The sequence below is a fragment of the Dipteris shenzhenensis genome, chromosome 29 (assembly GCF_047967505.1).
Source record: "Dipteris shenzhenensis isolate YYH24624 ecotype China chromosome 29, Dip_SZ_1.0, whole genome shotgun sequence".
NCBI classification, from domain to species: Eukaryota; Viridiplantae; Streptophyta; class Polypodiopsida; order Gleicheniales; family Dipteridaceae; genus Dipteris; species Dipteris shenzhenensis.
In genome coordinates this window covers 12,145,089-12,163,777 of record NC_141624.1, presented here as the reverse complement: position 1 = coordinate 12,163,777, position 18,689 = coordinate 12,145,089, and the positions used below count along the sequence as shown (strand labels likewise).

Sequence of the window (18,689 nt, the reverse complement as noted above, 5' to 3'; positions counted from 1 at the left end):
ATGAGAATGTTGGAATCATCCCGCTCAAGGACACATGCAGATCCTCTCAAGGTCACATTGGCAAGTTTTTTGGATATTGTCTCTCAATGTTCGACTACGATTATGACTATTGACATTCAGGTAATATGCCAGTTTCTTATCCATTCACGAGACTTACCCTTGACGCTAATATTCTCGACGTTATCTCGGCACCCAAGGAAGGGGATGTTCCCTCTGATTATAACTCTTTGGGGAAGGAAGCACGCAGCCTCCCCATCCACACTATGCGGGGTTATAATAATTATATATTATATATTATAATATGAGTATTTTCAATAACTGGTCCATTCAAAATTTCTTATTTTTAATCTGAATTCTTACAGCATTCCTCTTGGTTAATGCATGTTATAGATCCGAGGGACCAAGGAAATCCAAGATGGATACAAGATTGATGACTATACCTTTATTCATATGGTAGTCCATGTGACAATATTGTAAAAACTGCAACGAGGATCAGTTACTGTATCGCCTTATTCATGCACCTGTTGGACTTCGGCTTCTTTCTTTTTTTCCAAGAAAATATTGGACTTCAGCTTCCAAAATATGATAAATCACCACCCCTGACATTTGCAGGGAGGACCAGGTCCATTATCCTAACGGACCTTGTGTTGCGTCTCATGTCCACTATTTTACTCATTCTTTTTTTTTCTTAAAATAATTGATAAAATAGAAGGATTCACGAGTTAGTAGTTACTTGCTCCACGATGGAAAGACTGTTTGCCGCAACGTTTTTGAGCATGTCGAGGGGCACCTCGTCTTGTTGGCTCTACCTTGCAAGCACGGGCTGCCACCGAGGTAGGCAAGCAGCCCTACCAGTGGGCTGCCGTGTTCAGTTAGCTTTGCAAGGCTTGTAAGAAGTGGACATATTTTAATGGCATATGAGTAAAAATGAAAATGAGCACGTGAAGAACTTGTTATTTTTACCCGAGAGTTTGTGGTCACGTATATTTGATTTTGTGTGCACTTTATCATCGAATGGGTGAGATTGGAGATCGGGCCATGGCTGCCGCTACAGAGAGCGTTGCTGCTCACGCTGTTCGCACCGTCCTCCAACGAGTGTATCAGGCAGCTGAACGATCCGGTCGATCTGGCTCTCAGGTAATTGCCTCTTATCCATCGTGCACCTTTGAGATATCGTGAGGAAGAGGTAAACATACGATTGCATAATTAACAATTCATTCAATAAACCAAAATCTGAATTCACGGCCATTCTGCGACTATCTTTACAATGCGGCAACGGATAACAGTGCCTTTAATTGAATTCCAGTATATTAAAAGCTTGACCCTTTTTGACAGGTGAGAGTAGTTGCTGTCAGCAAGACCAAACCTGCATCAATGATCAAGGAAGTATACGATATAGGCCATAGACATTTTGGAGAGAACTACGTTCAAGAGTTGTTGGATAAAGTTCCTCAGGTTAGATACTCACAGTGTGACAATTGAACTTGTATTGACAGGAGTACTGTATTGGGATAATCCTTTATACTGTAATTTTCTGTGGATTCTTGTTCGGATATGTTTTTTGCTATTGTAGAAGCTCAGGAAACTTAGGATGCCGACATACTTTTATGCATGTGATTTGCACCGAGCTTGAATGAAGAGAATATGGGCTACTTTTGATTAGCCTTCTCCTTTAGTGCTAGCCTTTGTCACGGTTGAGTCTGCCCTTCACCTCAGGAGTGCGGACAAAAACTCAGTACGAAGGCCTTTGGATGCTCAAGTATGTGTGGGTGTGTGGATTTGTATGTGTGAGATTATATGTTTATACTATGGTTTATACCCATTGTTGGGTGCTGATGACATCAATAGTAGCTAGTTCCTGCTATGCGTGATTCAGTTTATGGTTTCAACCTTATGAGTGACTATCATGAGATTGGAACTGCACTAGTTTAGAGGATGAGTTTGGGCAGGTTCCTAGAGTCATCTAAGTATATGGAATTGCATGCCTGTTATGTCAAGACTGCATGTTCTTTATGTGTATATGACATAAGAGCTATGTAATCTTTCGTGGTCCACAATTACGACCGAAATCTAGGGATGACCTCTTGGGCACGTGTTGCTCGCTCTAATGCGCTCTCTCGAAGGACTTCAAGCAACCGCCTTGAGTTGAAGCACCTCAGCACACCTTTCCGAGTGCCCTACTCTGGAAGGTCAAAATCACTCACCCGGATCCCACCCCGCAAAGGGGCTGGCCCTCCCACATCGAAAGGCACAGTACGACTCGTCCTGACTTAAAGTGATGAGTTCAAAATACCTAGCACTGGTTTGATGCTCGAGTCTTTGCCCAAACAGGCCGCTATCTTGATCCTTTGCCACTCAGAGCAAGTCCAGGGCCCCATGCAACTCTAGGTCTCCAATATGTCTCTGGCTGAGTAAGACCTCCAAGCCCCACTTTGTAATGCTTGGAGTCGAAAGATTTGAGGGCTCGATGCAAATGCTAAATGCTCAAGGGCACCCCTATCCTAGAGAACTGTCCATACCAGCACGGGAGAGCTCAGACTCTATACAAATCATCCCTCCAAGACTAAGGGATGGTGGAGTTTGTCTCCAGTTGTTCGTGTGCCTATGCCCATCGGGTGACATAGTCCTAATGTACATGCCTTTGTCTCGGTGTGGAAACGACTCCATGCTTCGAAAGATCCATGGAGCAAGGCCATTGTCCCATTGTGCCCATTATTTAATGTGTGTCCATTGTCCCAACATGAAGTCCTCCCGGTCTCGAATGTCCGGATGTGACTCCTCATGACACTGAGGGCCGGCCGGAATGAGTCCCCCAGGCAGATGTTGCCAAACTCTATAGATTCTTCATCAATTGTGAGCCCTTTCTAGTGGCCTTTGAGAAGATCCATCGATGAGACTGCTGCTGTTGCTGGCCTCCTGTGTGGGTGGTGCTCTTGAGAATCTTTCTCTGAAGCAAGAGCGCCCAAGGTTGTGAGCCTTGGGTGAGACTTGGCACTACTAACTTGCCCAAAAGGGCTCTACTTTGCATCTCTGGTCTACGATGCCAAGTCCTCCCTCAGCTTGTGGCAGGATTATCATCTGCCAAGCAAACTTGGCTCTCTTGTTTGTCATGTTGTCCGATCTTGCCTACAAGAATTTGCGCACCAACTGCCTAAGCTGTTTTAGGCAACACTGTGTGAAAAGACCAGCATGAATGTACCTGGCTGTGGCCAAGAAAACTTGGTCGGCCATGAGGGCCCACCTTGCAAGGGAGAGTTTGGTTGAGCTCCAATTCAAAGGCTTGTGCTGCACACTGGCTAGTGCATGGGCAATTTGCTGCTTTGCTGAAAAGTAATGCTGACCCTAAGTATCTCCCTGTTTGACCTCATTGGATCCAACGGAAGCCAAGACCAGCCCCCCAATCCAAGATCTCCTAAACCTGCCCAGTCGCCCGCAAGGAAGCCAACTGATTTGGTCCAGCTGATCTTGGGTGATTTGCTTGTTTGCTGAAAAATAATGCCCACTTGGTACCCTAAGTATCTCGCTGTTTGACCTCATTGGATCCAACAGCCCCCCAACCGAGGATCTCCTAAACCTCCTCAGTCGCCTGCGAGGAAGCTGACTGATCTGGTCCAGTTGATCCTATCCTGAGATGCCATACAATACAACACAAGGGCTCCCTGGACTCCACAAAAAGTTGTACGATTGGATATATTCTAGCCTTACAAAAAGTTGTACGATTGGATATATTCTAACCTTACAAAGGTATATATATCAATTGTCGTGTCATCTGCAAACTCCAACTCTAGTAGCTCCTCTTGACAACAAGCCGCATCCCAGTGAGGCCCGTCAAGTTAGAAAAGAGAGTGGGAGAGGTCGCTTGTTTAGCCCAACACCCCTCTCATGCAGTGGAAGCTCAAAACACAGAAAGATAGCCTAGGAACTCACACAGTGGTAAGTCAAATCCAACTTCCTTTCCTTGCACAAGCGGGAGATGTAAAACCAGCAAAATATAGATCTATCTAATGTGGACCAAAGCATATACAAAATTGGTGTTAAGTCTGCCACCCTCTATCAGCAGCTGAGTGCTGACTAGATGTGGACCCCTGTACAGTCAAAAGATTGTTCTCTTACCTCCTTGGCTCTTCCAACACGTTGTTGATTTATGGCACCAGTATAGTTGGCGGCAAATATGGTTGATACGCCGCCAGAGAATAGCGACTATATGATAGTTGGTGGCAAATATGGTTATACACCACCAAAGAATAACAACTATATTATAGCTACTTTTGTACATTAGACTTTGCGGTGTAGTTAGTATGGCAACCCATGTGTGGTTTGAGGTCAATTTATGAACCCTGTAGGGTTAGTAGAACACTTCTAGATACATAATATTAACCTATCTTTTGTATGAGTGTGTGGCCCTTTTGAAATAAAAAGAAGAATACACTTTCAGCCTCCATCTCTTATGTCTCCCATCTGTAGTGTGTGAAGAAGAAAGTTGCATAAGCAAGACTCCTCCCCTTCTCTCTAGCATTGCACTTGGCCTACGTTACTCACCTAGAGCTTATGGGGGCCTTGTAAGATGTGTCCTGCAATGACGCCTCCCTGCTGCTTTTTTGGACAGCCAATCCTTCCCTGCTGCTGTGAAGGCAGCCCAAACTGAGGCACAAGTTTCTTCCTTGATCCCGTCTCCCTTTGCTGCTGTGAGCTCTTTGTTTGCTGCAATCAGCCACTTCCCTTGCTGCACCAGTAGCCTCCTGGTTTGCTCCTTGAAGCAGGATGGACTGCTCAAAACGTGGACTCAATGAATGGATAAAATGCCCAAGGCAATGTACCCTTTTATAGACTGGAGTCCCAGCCGACTCAGTCTGTGAGCTGGCGACCAGTTCACAGACTGGTCTACCTGCAACAGCAGCCCAGGCCACGTGGCAGCCTGCCACTGGTCCTCTTCAGTTTGATTCTGTTCTGGCCATTTCTAGGCCTTTCTCATCATCCAAATCTGTCCCAAAACTGCCGCAATGGAGTCCAGCTCTCTGCACCACTGTTCTGCCCTGTGCTTTTTTTGACCAGCCTCAAGCCATCATTTGCAGAGGCTCCTGACTGCTGCGAGTGCTAATCGCCTCTTCCAAATACGGCTTCGACTTGTTCCAGGGCTCTGTCACAACTGCAAACAGTGCACATAGCTAATCTTCGACCTGATCTGATCCAGACGTGTCTCCTGGGTGCTGCTTCAACCTGCAAGTCTACCTCAACCTGCTCCAGGAGATCCCACAATGATGCGGCTGGTCCTGCTAACTGCTTGCAATGAACCTAGGTATCTGCTGCTTGCAATGAACCTAGGTATGTTTCCTTGTGCTGCCCATGTGGCTGCCTAGCATTTCTTGTTAGATCTACCCATGTGGCAGACTCACAGCTATCTGCTGCTTGCAATGAACCTAGGTATGTTTCCTTGTGCTGCCCATGTGGCTGCCTAGCATTTCTTGTTAGATCTACCCATGTGGCAGACTCACTCACTGCCCACATGGCTCCTAACCTATGCTGGCACACCTCTTGTTGGGTGTTGGAGGCAATGGAAGCTAAAAAATGGAAGCACAATGGAGAAAAACGAGATGCTGTAATAGATTGCTACAAAACTGAAGTGTGGAGGCTCAAGGGAGAGCCAACATAACAAAACCTTAGGGCTAACTGTCCTAATTGACCTAGATGGTACATAAACTAACTGTACCAATAGTCCTGACTGACTATAACTAGGCCTACAAGGCTCATACCAAGGTATAAGTGGCATCTATGGATAGCCCATGAGATAGCCTACAAATCCCCCTCCATGGTATGGGCTGAAGTATCCTGGACATGGCTCAAGATACCTAAATATCTAGTGTCATGGTTGCACATGTTCGTCCCGTAGGATATAGCAACCTATGACTGTACAGAGTACAACAGATCAAGTTACAAAAGTTACTAAGTTTAAAGCTTGTTGAAAAGCCTCAAACTTAGGTCGAGGTAGAGCCTTCGTAAAAAGATATGCCAAGTTGTCTTCAGTGGGAACATAAGACAACTCAATATCACCTGTTGATAATCGCTCTCTAACATAGTGATAGTGAACCTCAATGTGCTTTGTGCGAGCATGGGAAAACTGGATTCTGTGCAACAGCTAAAGCACTGTGACTATCAGTGAAGATGACAATAGGAGCAGTCTGACATGCACAAAGATTTGCGAGTAGCTTCCGAAGCCAAACACACTCCACTGTAGCTGTAAAAGCCGCTCTGTACTCAGCTTCACAGCTAGAAGTAGCAACTGTACTCTACTTCTTGCTGAACCAAGAAACACATGAAGTACCAAGCATAAAACAGTTGCCACTTTGTGACACACGAGTGTCAGAACAACCAGCCCAATCACTATCAGTGAACCCATGCATGACAAGTATGGACTACACTATTTGGAGGTGAACATGTAAAGGCCAAGTTGCCAATTCTCTTCTCTAACATTTGGTATCAGAGCATCTGCTTCTCTCCCCGGACCTCTGCCATTGTTCGTGTGTGAGAGTGCTCTTAGATCGTGAGCTCCTGCTTTCTGGACTAGCTCCCTGACACGTCCCAGCACTCCTGAAACCTCTGATCTGCAAACAAACACAAGAACACACACAACGTGAGAAACTGAGCAGGCTGCTCACCACCCAACCATGACATCTACGGGATGTGATACCGAATCAGGAGATGTCCCCTCCGAGCCACGAGCTGAGCTACTGGCACGAACTCTCAATCAGATCCAAACCAGCCTGGTGTCCCATACCACCAGGTGGCGCTGTGAAGCCTGGGATCTGCTACTGGGCCTTGGGCTACGCTAAGATGCAGGCGCGCGTCCGCGGCTCAATCTAGGATTAGACCTAGCACCTGGGAACGAAACTTGCTCCCATCGGCTCTCTGAGAACTGAACCTCTGGGCCCCTTATATTAGACTCGGGCCCCAAGCACTAAAAATAGCGAAGACCTCAAACTGGTTCGTACCCTTGCCACTCAACCCGAGAATCAAGCCTGCCTAGCTCTAAGCCTCCCCAGGCTACCTGAGCTAGTCTTGTGTACCCAGTACACGTCAGATACCAATCCGTGCACATGACATACTTCCCCTCCTCTAAGAACTCACTCCTGAGCTCGCTAAAAAACCCGGAAATGTTCTTTGGAGGTTTTGTAATGTCTCCCATGTTGCATCCTCCTCAACACGATCCTTCCACTTGATCTTTTATTCCGTGGTAGATCGATTACGAATCTGTCTGTCACGAAATTCAAGAATACACTCAGGTTCGTGTGGAATAAAAGTCAAATCTGTAACTTCTATTATCTCGTGAGGAGAAACAAGTTGATCATCCGCACCCAAGACTTCTTTCAGTCTACTGACATGAAAGACTGGATGTACTTTAACATCAGGAGGCAATTCTAGTCGATATGCAACTGGTCCAATTCTTTTAATGACCTTGAACGGACCACAGTATCTGGGGGATAATTTCGGAACCAAACCAGTACTTAGGCTCTTGGATTCCTTGGGAATTCGTAAACATACCATCGTTCCTTCAGAGAACTCTCTAGGTGAACGATGTCTATTAGCATAAAATCTGTCGCGATCTTGGGCACTTCTAATAGACTCCTTGGCAAATTGCAACATTTCCTGCATGTCTAGCAAGAAGTTCTTAGCAGCATCATTTTGAATCCCTTTTAACCCAACCATAACTGGTGACTTAGGTTGAAACCCGTACATAAGCATAAAAGGACTGTAACCAGTACTAGAATGCTTTGCACTATTGTAAGCAAATTCTATCATAGGTAGATAATCTTCCCATGAAGACTGTCTCTTAGATACATATGCCTGAAGCATGTCTTCAACCAACTGGTTAACCTTCTCTGTACTGCCATCGGATTGTGCATGATTTGAGGAACTCATACTTAGAGTAGTTTCTAACTTCTCAAAAACAAGTGTCCAAAAGTTACTTGTAAACTTTGAGTCCCTGTCACTGACTATGTCAGATGGCAAACCATACAGCTTAAACAAGTGGTTCACAAACTCGTGAGCCAGCTGAACAGCTGAAATAGTTGTTCTAGTAGGTAAGAATCTAGCCATTTTTGTCAAACGGTCGACTATGACCCAAATGGAGTCATGACCCTTGCGCGTTCGAGGCAAACCAGTAATAAAATCCATGGAAATACTTTCCCATTTATTACCTGGAATCTGTAATGGCTGTAATAAACCCGTGCTTTTAAGGCGTTCTGCCTTAGTAACCTGACAAACCCGGCAACCTACTACATAGTTCTCAATAAATGCACGCATCTTAGGCCAATAAAAGGTATGCTTCACAAGAGACAGAGTCCGATGTATACCCGGATGTCCAGCACTAGGAGCATCATGACACTCCCAGAGAATCTTGGATCTAAGGTCCAGAACATCTGGCACACAAATCTTTTCATTCTGGAACAGCAAGCTGTTCCTAATCATCCACTGACCTCCCGCCGCCTGTACCGTAGGTGGCACAACCCCTGAGTCCCGGTCAACCATGGAGCTCCCATCCTGGACTCTCTGCCAATAAGAACTGAAATGACTATTAGTTGCGTATAGCCCTCTCAAGGATTGAAATAGGTCTGAGGATATTTCCGTAAATGACATAGCATTTATAAACTTGACTCGACTTAAGGCATCCACCACACTATTCAACGAACCCTTACGATAACGTATTTTAAAATCAAAATCTTGCATTAATTCTACCCATCTAGCTTCTGTCCCCTCAATTCAGATCCATCACACACATACTTAATTGACTGATGATCAGTCAATACAAGAAACTTTGAACCATACAAGTAGTGTCTCCAAACCTTAAGGGCATACACTACAGTATAAAGTTCCTTTTCTAGTGTGGGCCAACGATATTGGGTGTCGTCTAGCTTCTTACTCTCAAAAGCTATAGGTCTGCCCTCTTGGAATAGAGCTGCCCCAATCGCAAAATCACTCGCATCGGCCTCTAAAACATAAGGCTGGGTAGGATCGGGTAATGCAAGAACGGGTGCTTCCTTGATAGAAAACTTCAAGGTTTCAAAAGCCTTGTTCAATGCATCATTCCAAGAGATCGGTTGGGTAGACCTGCGTAGCAACGGGATCTACACCTACACAAACAGCTTCCGCACTAGTAGCAGATCCTGCCATTGCCCGAGCTCAAGTAGAATGGGATAAGAAAGACAAGTATGCCTATCACCTGATCAAGTAGAATGTGCAAGATGTCATGTTGGGACAACTCAACATAGTCCAGACATCAAAAGAAGCATGGGATATGCTCGCAGCTCTCTACGAGTCTAAGAACACATCCAAGATTCTCACCGTGAGAAACCAGATCAACCAGAGTTTCCGCAACGGCAGTGAAACCGGTCATGCTTATGTACTCGACATAAAAGACTACAACAATCAACTTGCAGCAGCAGGAGAGACTATGAATCCCGCAGAAATGGTTCAAGTTATTCTGAATGGACTAGGAGAGGGATACGAGAATCTAGTCCAGAGTATTGCCATCCAACGGCAAATTCCAACACTGGAAGAACTTCAATCAGTTCTACTTGGTGAAGAACTCGGGACTTAGGCCATTTAAGCACGTAAAGGTCATTCTAATGATCAGGCATTCACAGCTTTAGACAGAAGCAGAGGCAGAGGCAAAGGCAGAGGTAGATCATACCAGAAAAGTGGTCATCATCAACAAAATCAAAGTCAGAATCAGCATCAGCATCAGCATCATCCTCAGCAACATCAGAATCAGCAAAGAGGAAATCATTCCAATCGAGGAAGATTCCAAGAACAAGGGAATGCATCCACCAATGTGTCAAACATTCAGTGCAACTACTATCACAAGTTTGGACACTATGAAAGAGATTGCCGCAAGAAGCAATATGACCAAGGCGGTCAATCCAGCAGTAATCGAGGGAATTCCCGAGGCAGGGAAATCATCGTGGTGGACATTCTAGTCACAGTTATTTTGCAAATGAAGATGGAAATATGTTTCTTGCAAGCGAGGAATTGCATTAGACTGATATAATGCACCTAGACACTGATTTCAATCTCAAAGAGGATTTCAGTTATCAAGTCGACCAAGTGGAACAGGATCCTTGGTACATCGACAGCGGTGCATCATCTCATATGACAAATCATCAGGAATGGTTCACAGAAATGAAGCCACTAGAAGGACAGAAAAATGTCATCTACACAGCAGACAATACACCGAATCCAGTTCAAGGGACAGGTGTAATCCCTATGAACAATTTCACAGGGACGAAAGGATTGGTCAAAGATGTGCTCTATGTTCCGAAGCTCAGCAAGAACCTTTTGTCAGTAGGTCAAATGACGGAACACAATTACAAAGTCATCTTCGACGGTGATGAATGCACTATCAGAGACAAATCCAAAAGATGTCAGCTAGTAGCAAAAGGTGTCAAGGAAGGACGCTTATATAGAATGCTAGCTACAGTACCAGATAAGCATGCCATGTCAGTTGAACCGCAACAGATGCCACTATCTGCAAAATGGCACAAGAGATATGGTCATGTCAACTTCAAGTACTTGTTAGATCTCAGGAATCAGAATATGGCAATTGGGATTCCGAAGCTACAGTTTCTTGGAAAAGTTTGTGAAGCATGCTGCTTCGGCAAACAAAAGCGAACCAACTTTGTCAGAAGTACGTCTCGCGCACGAGGTATTCTTGATTTGATACATACAGATGTATGGGGTTATGCCCAGACCCGCAGCATCAATGATTCACTTTACTACTTGACCTTCATTGACGACTACAGCAGATATTGTTGGGTCTACTTTCTGAAAGAGAAATCTGAAGTGTTTTTCAGATTTCAAGAATTCAAAGCCATGGTAGAAAACCAGACAGGCAGAAAGATCAAGGTCATGAGATCAGACAGAGGAGGTGAATACATGTCTTCAGCATTCATGAACTTTTGCAGAAATCATGGCAAATGAAGACAATTCACATGTGCAGATACTCCTCAGCAGAATGCAAGAGCTGAAAGGAAGAATGAGACTTTAGCAGACAGTGCTAGAGCAATGCTTAGTGAAAAGCATCTTCCGAATCAGTATTGGGCAGAAGCAATAGCTACAGCAAACTACTTGCTTAATCGGCTTCCTACCGAACCGATACAGGGTATGACTCCTTATGAAGCATTCACTGGACAAAAGCCACACATTGGGCATCTCCGCATATTTGGTTGCATAGCATATGCCCACATACATGATGATCATTGCAAGAAATTGGATGCGAAGTCACGCAAATGCATCATGGATGGCTACAGTGAAGAAGGCAAAGCATACAAATTGTATGATCCCATCAACCGCAAAGTCATTATCTCCAGAGATGTAATCTTTGATGAGGAATCATAATGGAAAACCTCACCTACACAGGAGATAGAAGCATCAACTTCACAGTCATCTACTAAACAGGTTGATGAAGAAGAGCAAGAATTGCCAGCAACACCCCAAGCAGAGCCACAACAGCTCAGACGGTCTACTAGGGAAAGCAGACCATCAGCCAGATTGACATATGCTCAGAAAGGCAAAGCAATTTAGGTGGAAACCACCAACTATGCTCTTATGACTACCATCATGGCTACAGAAGAGCCAGTGTACTTCGAAGATGCAGTAGACAAGCCAGAATGGCAAACTGCTATGAATGAAGAAATGGATGCTTTGTATAAGAATAATACTTGGGATTTATGCGACCTTCCACCAGGAAAGAAGGCCATAGCAAACAAATGGGTATACAAAGTGAAGTACAATCCAGATGGCAGTATTCAGAGATACAAAGCTAGACTAGTTGCAAAAGGATTTGCACAACAATATGGTCAAGACTATGATGAGACTTATGCTCCAGTAGCAAAGATGGATTCCATACGGTTCTTGATATCACTAGCGACACTCAGCAGATGGAATGTGTATCAGCTCGATGTCAAGAATGCATTTCTCAATGGTTATCTAGACGAGGAAGTCTACATGCAACAACCAACAGGTTATGTTGAACCAGGAAAGGAGAATAATATTTGCCATCTTAAGAAAAGTCTCTACGGCTTAAAACAAGCACCCAGAAGTTGGTACAGCAGAATTGACAAGTATTTTGCTGATTTGGGATACATAAAGTCCAATGCAGATCATACTCTCTACTACAAAGTTCAAGGGGAAGATATTACTATTGCACTTTTGTACGTAGATGATCTGATTGTGACAGGAAGCAAGGATAGCTTCATCAGAAAATTGAAACAAGACTTATCTGCAGAGTTCGACATGAAAGATCTTGGACTTATGCACTATTGTCTTGGAATTGAGTTCTGGAGAGATTCAGATAGCACATTCATGAGTCAGCTCAAGTATGTTGATAGTCTCCTGAAGAAGTTTCATATGGCAGATTGCAAGATTGCAGCCACTTCCATGGAACAGAGTTTGAAACTTAATAAAGATTCAGAAAAGCCTACAGTCAATGACAGATACTACAGGCAGCTCATCGGATCTCTTATATATGTGACAATACCACGGCCAGATATTTGTTATGCAGTAAGCTCACTAGCACAGTTTATGGCAAATCCAAAACAGTCTCATTGGAATGCAGCCAAAAGAGTCTTGAGATACATAAGAGGTACAAGACAGTTTGGGATAGAATATAGAGAAAGTCATCCACAGTTGCATGGATACTGTGACAGTGACTATGACGGAGATCATGAGACCAGGAGATCGACACAGGGATATGCATTTTTCCTTGGTCAAGGTGCTATATCATGGTTGTCAAACAAACAACCAACTGTTTCTTTGTCTTCGACTGAAGCAGAATATAGAGCACTCACTACAGGTGCATGTGAGGCTATATGGCTCAGAAGACTATTGTTAGAAACAGATTACTGGAATGAGGGGGCTTTCCAGTTGAAACCTTGCCTTTACCTTTGTGTTTATGATGGGCAGCAAATGCTTGATCACTAGCCATAGTAGCATTGCGATTCACACGGCTTTGCTCCTCCTGAAGAAGAAGAGCAACAAGCTGGTCAAATGAGAAATGATTGGCATCACCCGTTGCAACCAACCTCAATGTAGTAGCAAAGCCTTGATATGAGTCAGGCAACCCATCAAGGGCATTAGAAATCAGCTGAGAATCAGGCATAATCTCATCAATGTTGGCCAACTGCTCTTTCAAATCCTTCACATTAGTGAGATAGGCATCCATGTTACCATCCCCATCAAGCTTTAAATCTTTCAATTGCCTGCGGAGATAGGCAACCCTCACCTCATTCCGCACCTGATACAAAGATGCAAGCTGATCCCATGCTTGCTTAGCTGTCTTGCAAGACCGAATATGAGGGATAATAACCCGTTTCACTGAAAGAGCAATCAAGGCACGTGCTTTGGCATCACGACCATCCCATTGAATTTGCTCCTGTTGTTAGAATTATAGACATAATTCAGCAGTGACCAATGTAATATAATAAGCTAGTTAGGGGCACTTATCCCTCATTAAGAGGTTTTTCCCCCTAATCGCAGTTAGTTCACTAACTATGGTTAGTGACTACTAAGGTTTTGTCACTAGGACAAAACCTTATCTTTTTCCTTCAGTGTGTTGTACTCTCTATTCTATTGCAACTAAGCCTTCAGCTTTCAAGCCTCCTGCTCTCTCACTCTCTCTTGCTCTCTCTCACTCATTCTATTTCTTTCATTTGGTATCAGAGCAGGTCCAAGAGCCTCGGGCTCCCTGCTCCCTTCAACGTACCCCTTTTGCTTCACGTTACAAGCCTGCTCCAACTCGTCCGTACAGTCCGTACGACTGTACGGAATTCGACGTACTGCCTTCGTACAACTCGACGTACTGCCTCCGTACAGCCCCGTGAAGACTACCGTACAAGTCCCGTGCAGCGCCGTACATCGTCCGTACATTTCTTCGTGCAGCACCGTACAAAGTACGTACAGTCTCCGTACATCACCATACAGACTGCCGTACCTGTATCGCTCCTCTCCGTACAAAGTTGCCGTACAGCAACCGTACAGCGTCGTACAGGTTGCCGTACCTGCGTTGCATCAGCCGTACAGTGGTATTCCGTACCTGCGCTGACGTTTTTGTACTTGCCGTACAGTCTGGACGTACTGTACCATACAATCCGTACTATACCGTACAATCTGTACCTTTTCTAGATTGGCGTGCATTTCTGTACTTTCAGATCTGAATGTGCAGATTTACAAAGGTTGTCTTCAGCCATAGGTGTTCTTTGACAGGCTCATCTTGCAGAACATAGTTTGGTGCAGTTGTTTTGGAGTACATTTGGGGCATTTTGTATATTGCAGACATTGCAATCATTGTGCAGGTTTGGAGCTACATCTGGAGCAAAATTGCAGATCTAGTCTGAAATTTGGGGCTTTTAGTAATTTTGCCCCTTTCTGGCTGCAATTTCTAGCCACAAATTGGGGCTTTTGTGTTGAGAGAGCATTTTTTGGAGTATTCAGTACATACTGCCTTTCTTGGAGTGTTTGAAACACTTTTGGCAGATTTTGGAGAGTTTTTGATGCTTGGACAGATTTCTGACAGCTCAAGTACAGAAATCTAAGTTGCATATACAGCCCGTGCTTGGCTGTGTTCTTTGGAAGTTGTGCATTCCATTCCTAGTAAGGGAATTCAGCTCTGTATCTGCTTCAATCTTTTTCTCAAGAATGGCCCATCAAAATCAGAATGAGTTTCCATTTGGTGGTCTTTCACAAGAAGACAAGTTGGATGGTACCAACTACTCCCTCTGGAGTTTTATGGTACGTAATATTCTGATTTCTCGGAATCTATGGGATTATGTCAATGGGGATGAGATCCGACCAGCAGATATTGCACCTGCTACCCCTCCTCAGCAAGGAGGTGGAAGAGGTCGTGCACAGGGTGCAGCTGCAGGACAAGTTGTTGGTGCAGCTACAGTCAATACTTTAGAGCAAAAGAGATGGGATTCACGGGATGCCTTAGCTTTGTCATGCATCTCTCTTTCAGTGAAAAGATCTATCATTCTGCATATCCGGTCGTGTAAGACCTCCAGGGCAGCGTGGGATATCTTGGAAAGCATGTATGCAGCACGGAATGATGCCAGGGTATCTTTCTTAAAAAGAGAGTTGAGCAATACACATATGGAGGAGGGTGACTCCATGTCAGTCCACCTCACAAAGCTACAGGATCTCAGAGAGCAATTGTTAAACATAGATGAAATCTTGATTCAGAGATGATTACAACCACTCTGAATTCTCTTCTTGAGTCTTATCTCAGGTTTCACACTTCGCTGAACTTATCAATGAGGGGGGGTGCAAATCCCCTCACTTTTCATGAGTTGATAGGACTTCTGCTTCAGGAAGAGCAGACCAGGAAAAATTTGGCTTCACGTGCAGGTGAACAAGCCATGCTCTCAAAATTTAAATAAAAAACAAAGGGACAGGCAAAGACAGCAGCAAATCAGCCTTCCAGTGGGTCAGGACAGCCTTCACAAAAGGCTAAAAGTGATGCAAGTAAACCCAAAAAGAAGGGTTTTTGTCACTACTGCAAAAAGCCAGGTCATCACATAGCAGAATGCAAGAAAAGGATTGCAAAAGAAAAGAAAAACAGCTCAGGTATGGCTGTTTCAGATTCAGCCCCTCATGCATCTGACAGTGGGGATGCTGCAGCCAACTTTGTTGGACAGGATTATGCCTTTTTATCTTGCATTTCAGATTCTAGGTTGGCTGTTCCAGATGCTCGGGATAGTACAGCCTCTTGCAGTGATGATACATATGCATTTTTGACTTGCAGCTTTGACTCTTCTACAGATGCATCTGCTTTCAGTGTTAATGAAACACTGAACACATGGTATTTTGACAGCGGTGCATCCAAGCATATCACTTCTAGGAAGTGTCTTTTTACTTCCTTGCATCCACCTCCTGTTGGTAAGAAAGTCACTTGTGCCAACAACTCCTCATATTCAGTACGTGGCACAGGAGAGGTTGAGGTCACTGCCATTGATGGCTCAATTTTCAGACTTTCAGATGTCTTATATGTGCCTGGCATAACCAAAAATCTTCTTTCAGTGTCCACTCTTAACAGAGGGGGATTTCAGGTCATCTTTGAGGATGACAAATGTGCTGTCCGAGACAGGGAAGCTAACTATGCCTTAAGGTTATCTGGTACTCTGCTGCGTGGGCTTTTTCAGCTTGATATTTTTGAGAAAAGAGCAGCCCATGCTCTGGCAGTTTCTACCCCTACAGCTGCCATGCAAAATGCAGAATTATGGCATGCCAGATATGGCCACATGCATTACAACAGCTTAATGACACTTCAGAAATTTTCAATGGTTGATGCATTGCCACCTCTTGAGATACCTCCTCCACATGCCTGTGAAGGGTGCATTTTAGGTAAAATGCATAGATTCCCTTTCAAGAAGGATGGTTCAGTTAAAGCTGTTCACAAATTGCAGCTTATACACAGTGATGTCTGTGGTCCCATGAGGACTCCGTCATTGGGTGGTCATCTCTACTTTGTCACATTTATTGATGACTACTCCAATTTTACTTGGGTTTATGGGCTGAAAAAGAAATCTGAAGTGTTCACGGTGTTTAAACACTTTTCAGCCATGGTTGAAAATGAAACCGGACTCAGGATACAGACATTACGCACGGATAGAGGTGGGGAATACCTATCTGCAGAATTTGATGCTTTTCTCAAGCAAAAGGGTATTGTGCATCAGCTCACAGTTAGGCTGACCCCTCAGCAAAATGGCAAAGCTGAGAGGAAAAATAGAACCCTCATGGAGATGGACATGCCTCATAAATTCTGGCTAGAGGGTTTGATGTGTGCCAATTACATTTTGAACAGGGCTCCCACTAAGGCTTTAAAAACAAAAACTCCTTTTGAGGTCTGGAATGACAGGAAGCCTTGAGTGGATCACTTCCGAGTCTTTGGATGCCTTGCCTATGCACATGTGCCAGTTGAATTTAGGCACAAATTGTCAGATAAAGCCATCAAATGCATATTTGTTGGATACAGTGTAGAAAGCAAGGGGTACCGTCTCTACAATCCTGCTACATGCAAAATCATTGTAAGTAGAGATGTGATATTTTCTGAAAATTCAGCTCACACTCAGGCTGAATTTCAAATGCCTTCGTCTTCAGAGGATGTCTTTGAAGGGTTGCTACCCATTGCTTTGGGTTCCCCTGCTGATTTTTCTGATCCAAATCAGAATTTACAGCAACCTCCAAATGCTTCAGTTCCGCCACAGGATGTCTTGCCCCCGCCACAGGCAGTGGAACAGGTGGTGCAGCAAGAAATTGCAGACATACATGCAGCAAAAGCAGTCCCAAACTGGCTGTTACAGACTCTCAGGGAGAGTAAACTTGATGCTCCGTTACCTGGCAGGACTCGCAGTGCAGCAAGGCACATGGAAGGTGCTAATTCAGTGGAATCAGCATATGCAGGTACTCTCCTTGATGAGGAGGAGCCTGCCACATTTGAAGAGGCAAAAGGTAATGTGCATTGGATGAATGCCATGCACGATGAGTTGCAGTCCATTGCAAAAAATCAGACTTGGGATGTTGTGGACTTGCCACAGGGTAAACATGCCATTGGCACACGATGGGTATTTAAAGTCAAACGGAAGCCAGATGGCTCCATTGACAGATATAAGGCCAGGCTGGTTGCTAAGGGCTATCCTCAGAAAAAGGGCATAGATTATGAGGAGACATTCGCTCCTACATCCCGGATGACCACCATCCGATCAGTAATTGCAATGGCTGCACATTTTGAGTGGAATGTTCATCAGTTGGACATAAAAACAGCCTTCTTAAATGGGGACTTGCTGGTAGAGGTGTATGTCAGACCACCTTTGGGCTTTATATGGGCTGAAACAGGCCCCTCGTGCATGGTATGCCAAGATACATGCCTTTTTGACCAGTAAGGGGCTGCACAATAGTCCTACTGAGAGCACCCTCTACATCAAGATGGATGGGGGGGAAATATTAGTCATCCTTCTTTATGTCGATGACTTACTGCTCACAGGGTCCAATGAAGAAAAAATTGCAGATTTCAAAGCTGATTTGCAGACCAACTTCGACATGTCAGATTTGGGGCTGCTCCACTTTTATTTGAGGATCCAGTTCTCTCATGAGAGATGTGGCACTGTTATGTCTCAGTCCAAGTATGTTCAGAAACTCTTGGACAGATTTAACATGCAAGAGTGTAAGCCCATATCCACTCCTATGGAACCGGGGCTGAAACTCTGCAGGAGAATTAGTTGATGCCACACTTTACAGTCAGGCTGTTGGATGTCTTATATATCTCTGCAACACTAGACCTGATATTCAGTTTGCAGTATCTCAGGTAAGCAGGTACATGCACAGCCCAAAAACTATGCATTGGCAGGCAGTTAAGCGCATCTTCCGTTATTTGCAGGGCACAAAGTCTTTTGGCTTACTATTTCCCAGGGGGGGTGACTTGCAGATGCATGCCTACAGTGATTCAGATTGGGCTGGTGATTATGACACTAGGCAGTCCACTAGTGGCAATTGTTTCTTTTTGGGTAAATCTTGTATTTCATGGCTGAGCAAGAAACAATCTACAGTGGCTACCTCATCATGTGAAGCTGAGTACAGGGCAGCTTTCACAGCAACAGTTGAATGTGTTTGGCTGCGACGTCTATTTGCTGATCTTCATCTGTCTT

At 44.4% G+C, this 18,689-nt stretch overlaps 1 protein-coding gene across 1 annotated transcript in view; it reads left to right on the top strand.

Annotated features, from left to right (window-relative positions):
* Window positions 1-932: 932 nt before the first annotated feature.
* Window positions 933-18,689, top strand: part of LOC147882445 (uncharacterized) — a 53,399-nt gene continuing 35,642 nt past the window's right edge. The window contains exons 1-2 of the mRNA XM_087400629.1: window positions 933-1,137; window positions 1,336-1,455. Coding sequence (XP_087256755.1) covers window positions 1,015-1,137; window positions 1,336-1,455 — 243 coding nt within the window. The 5' untranslated portion in view covers window positions 933-1,014. The remainder of the gene's footprint in view (window positions 1,138-1,335; window positions 1,456-18,689) is intronic.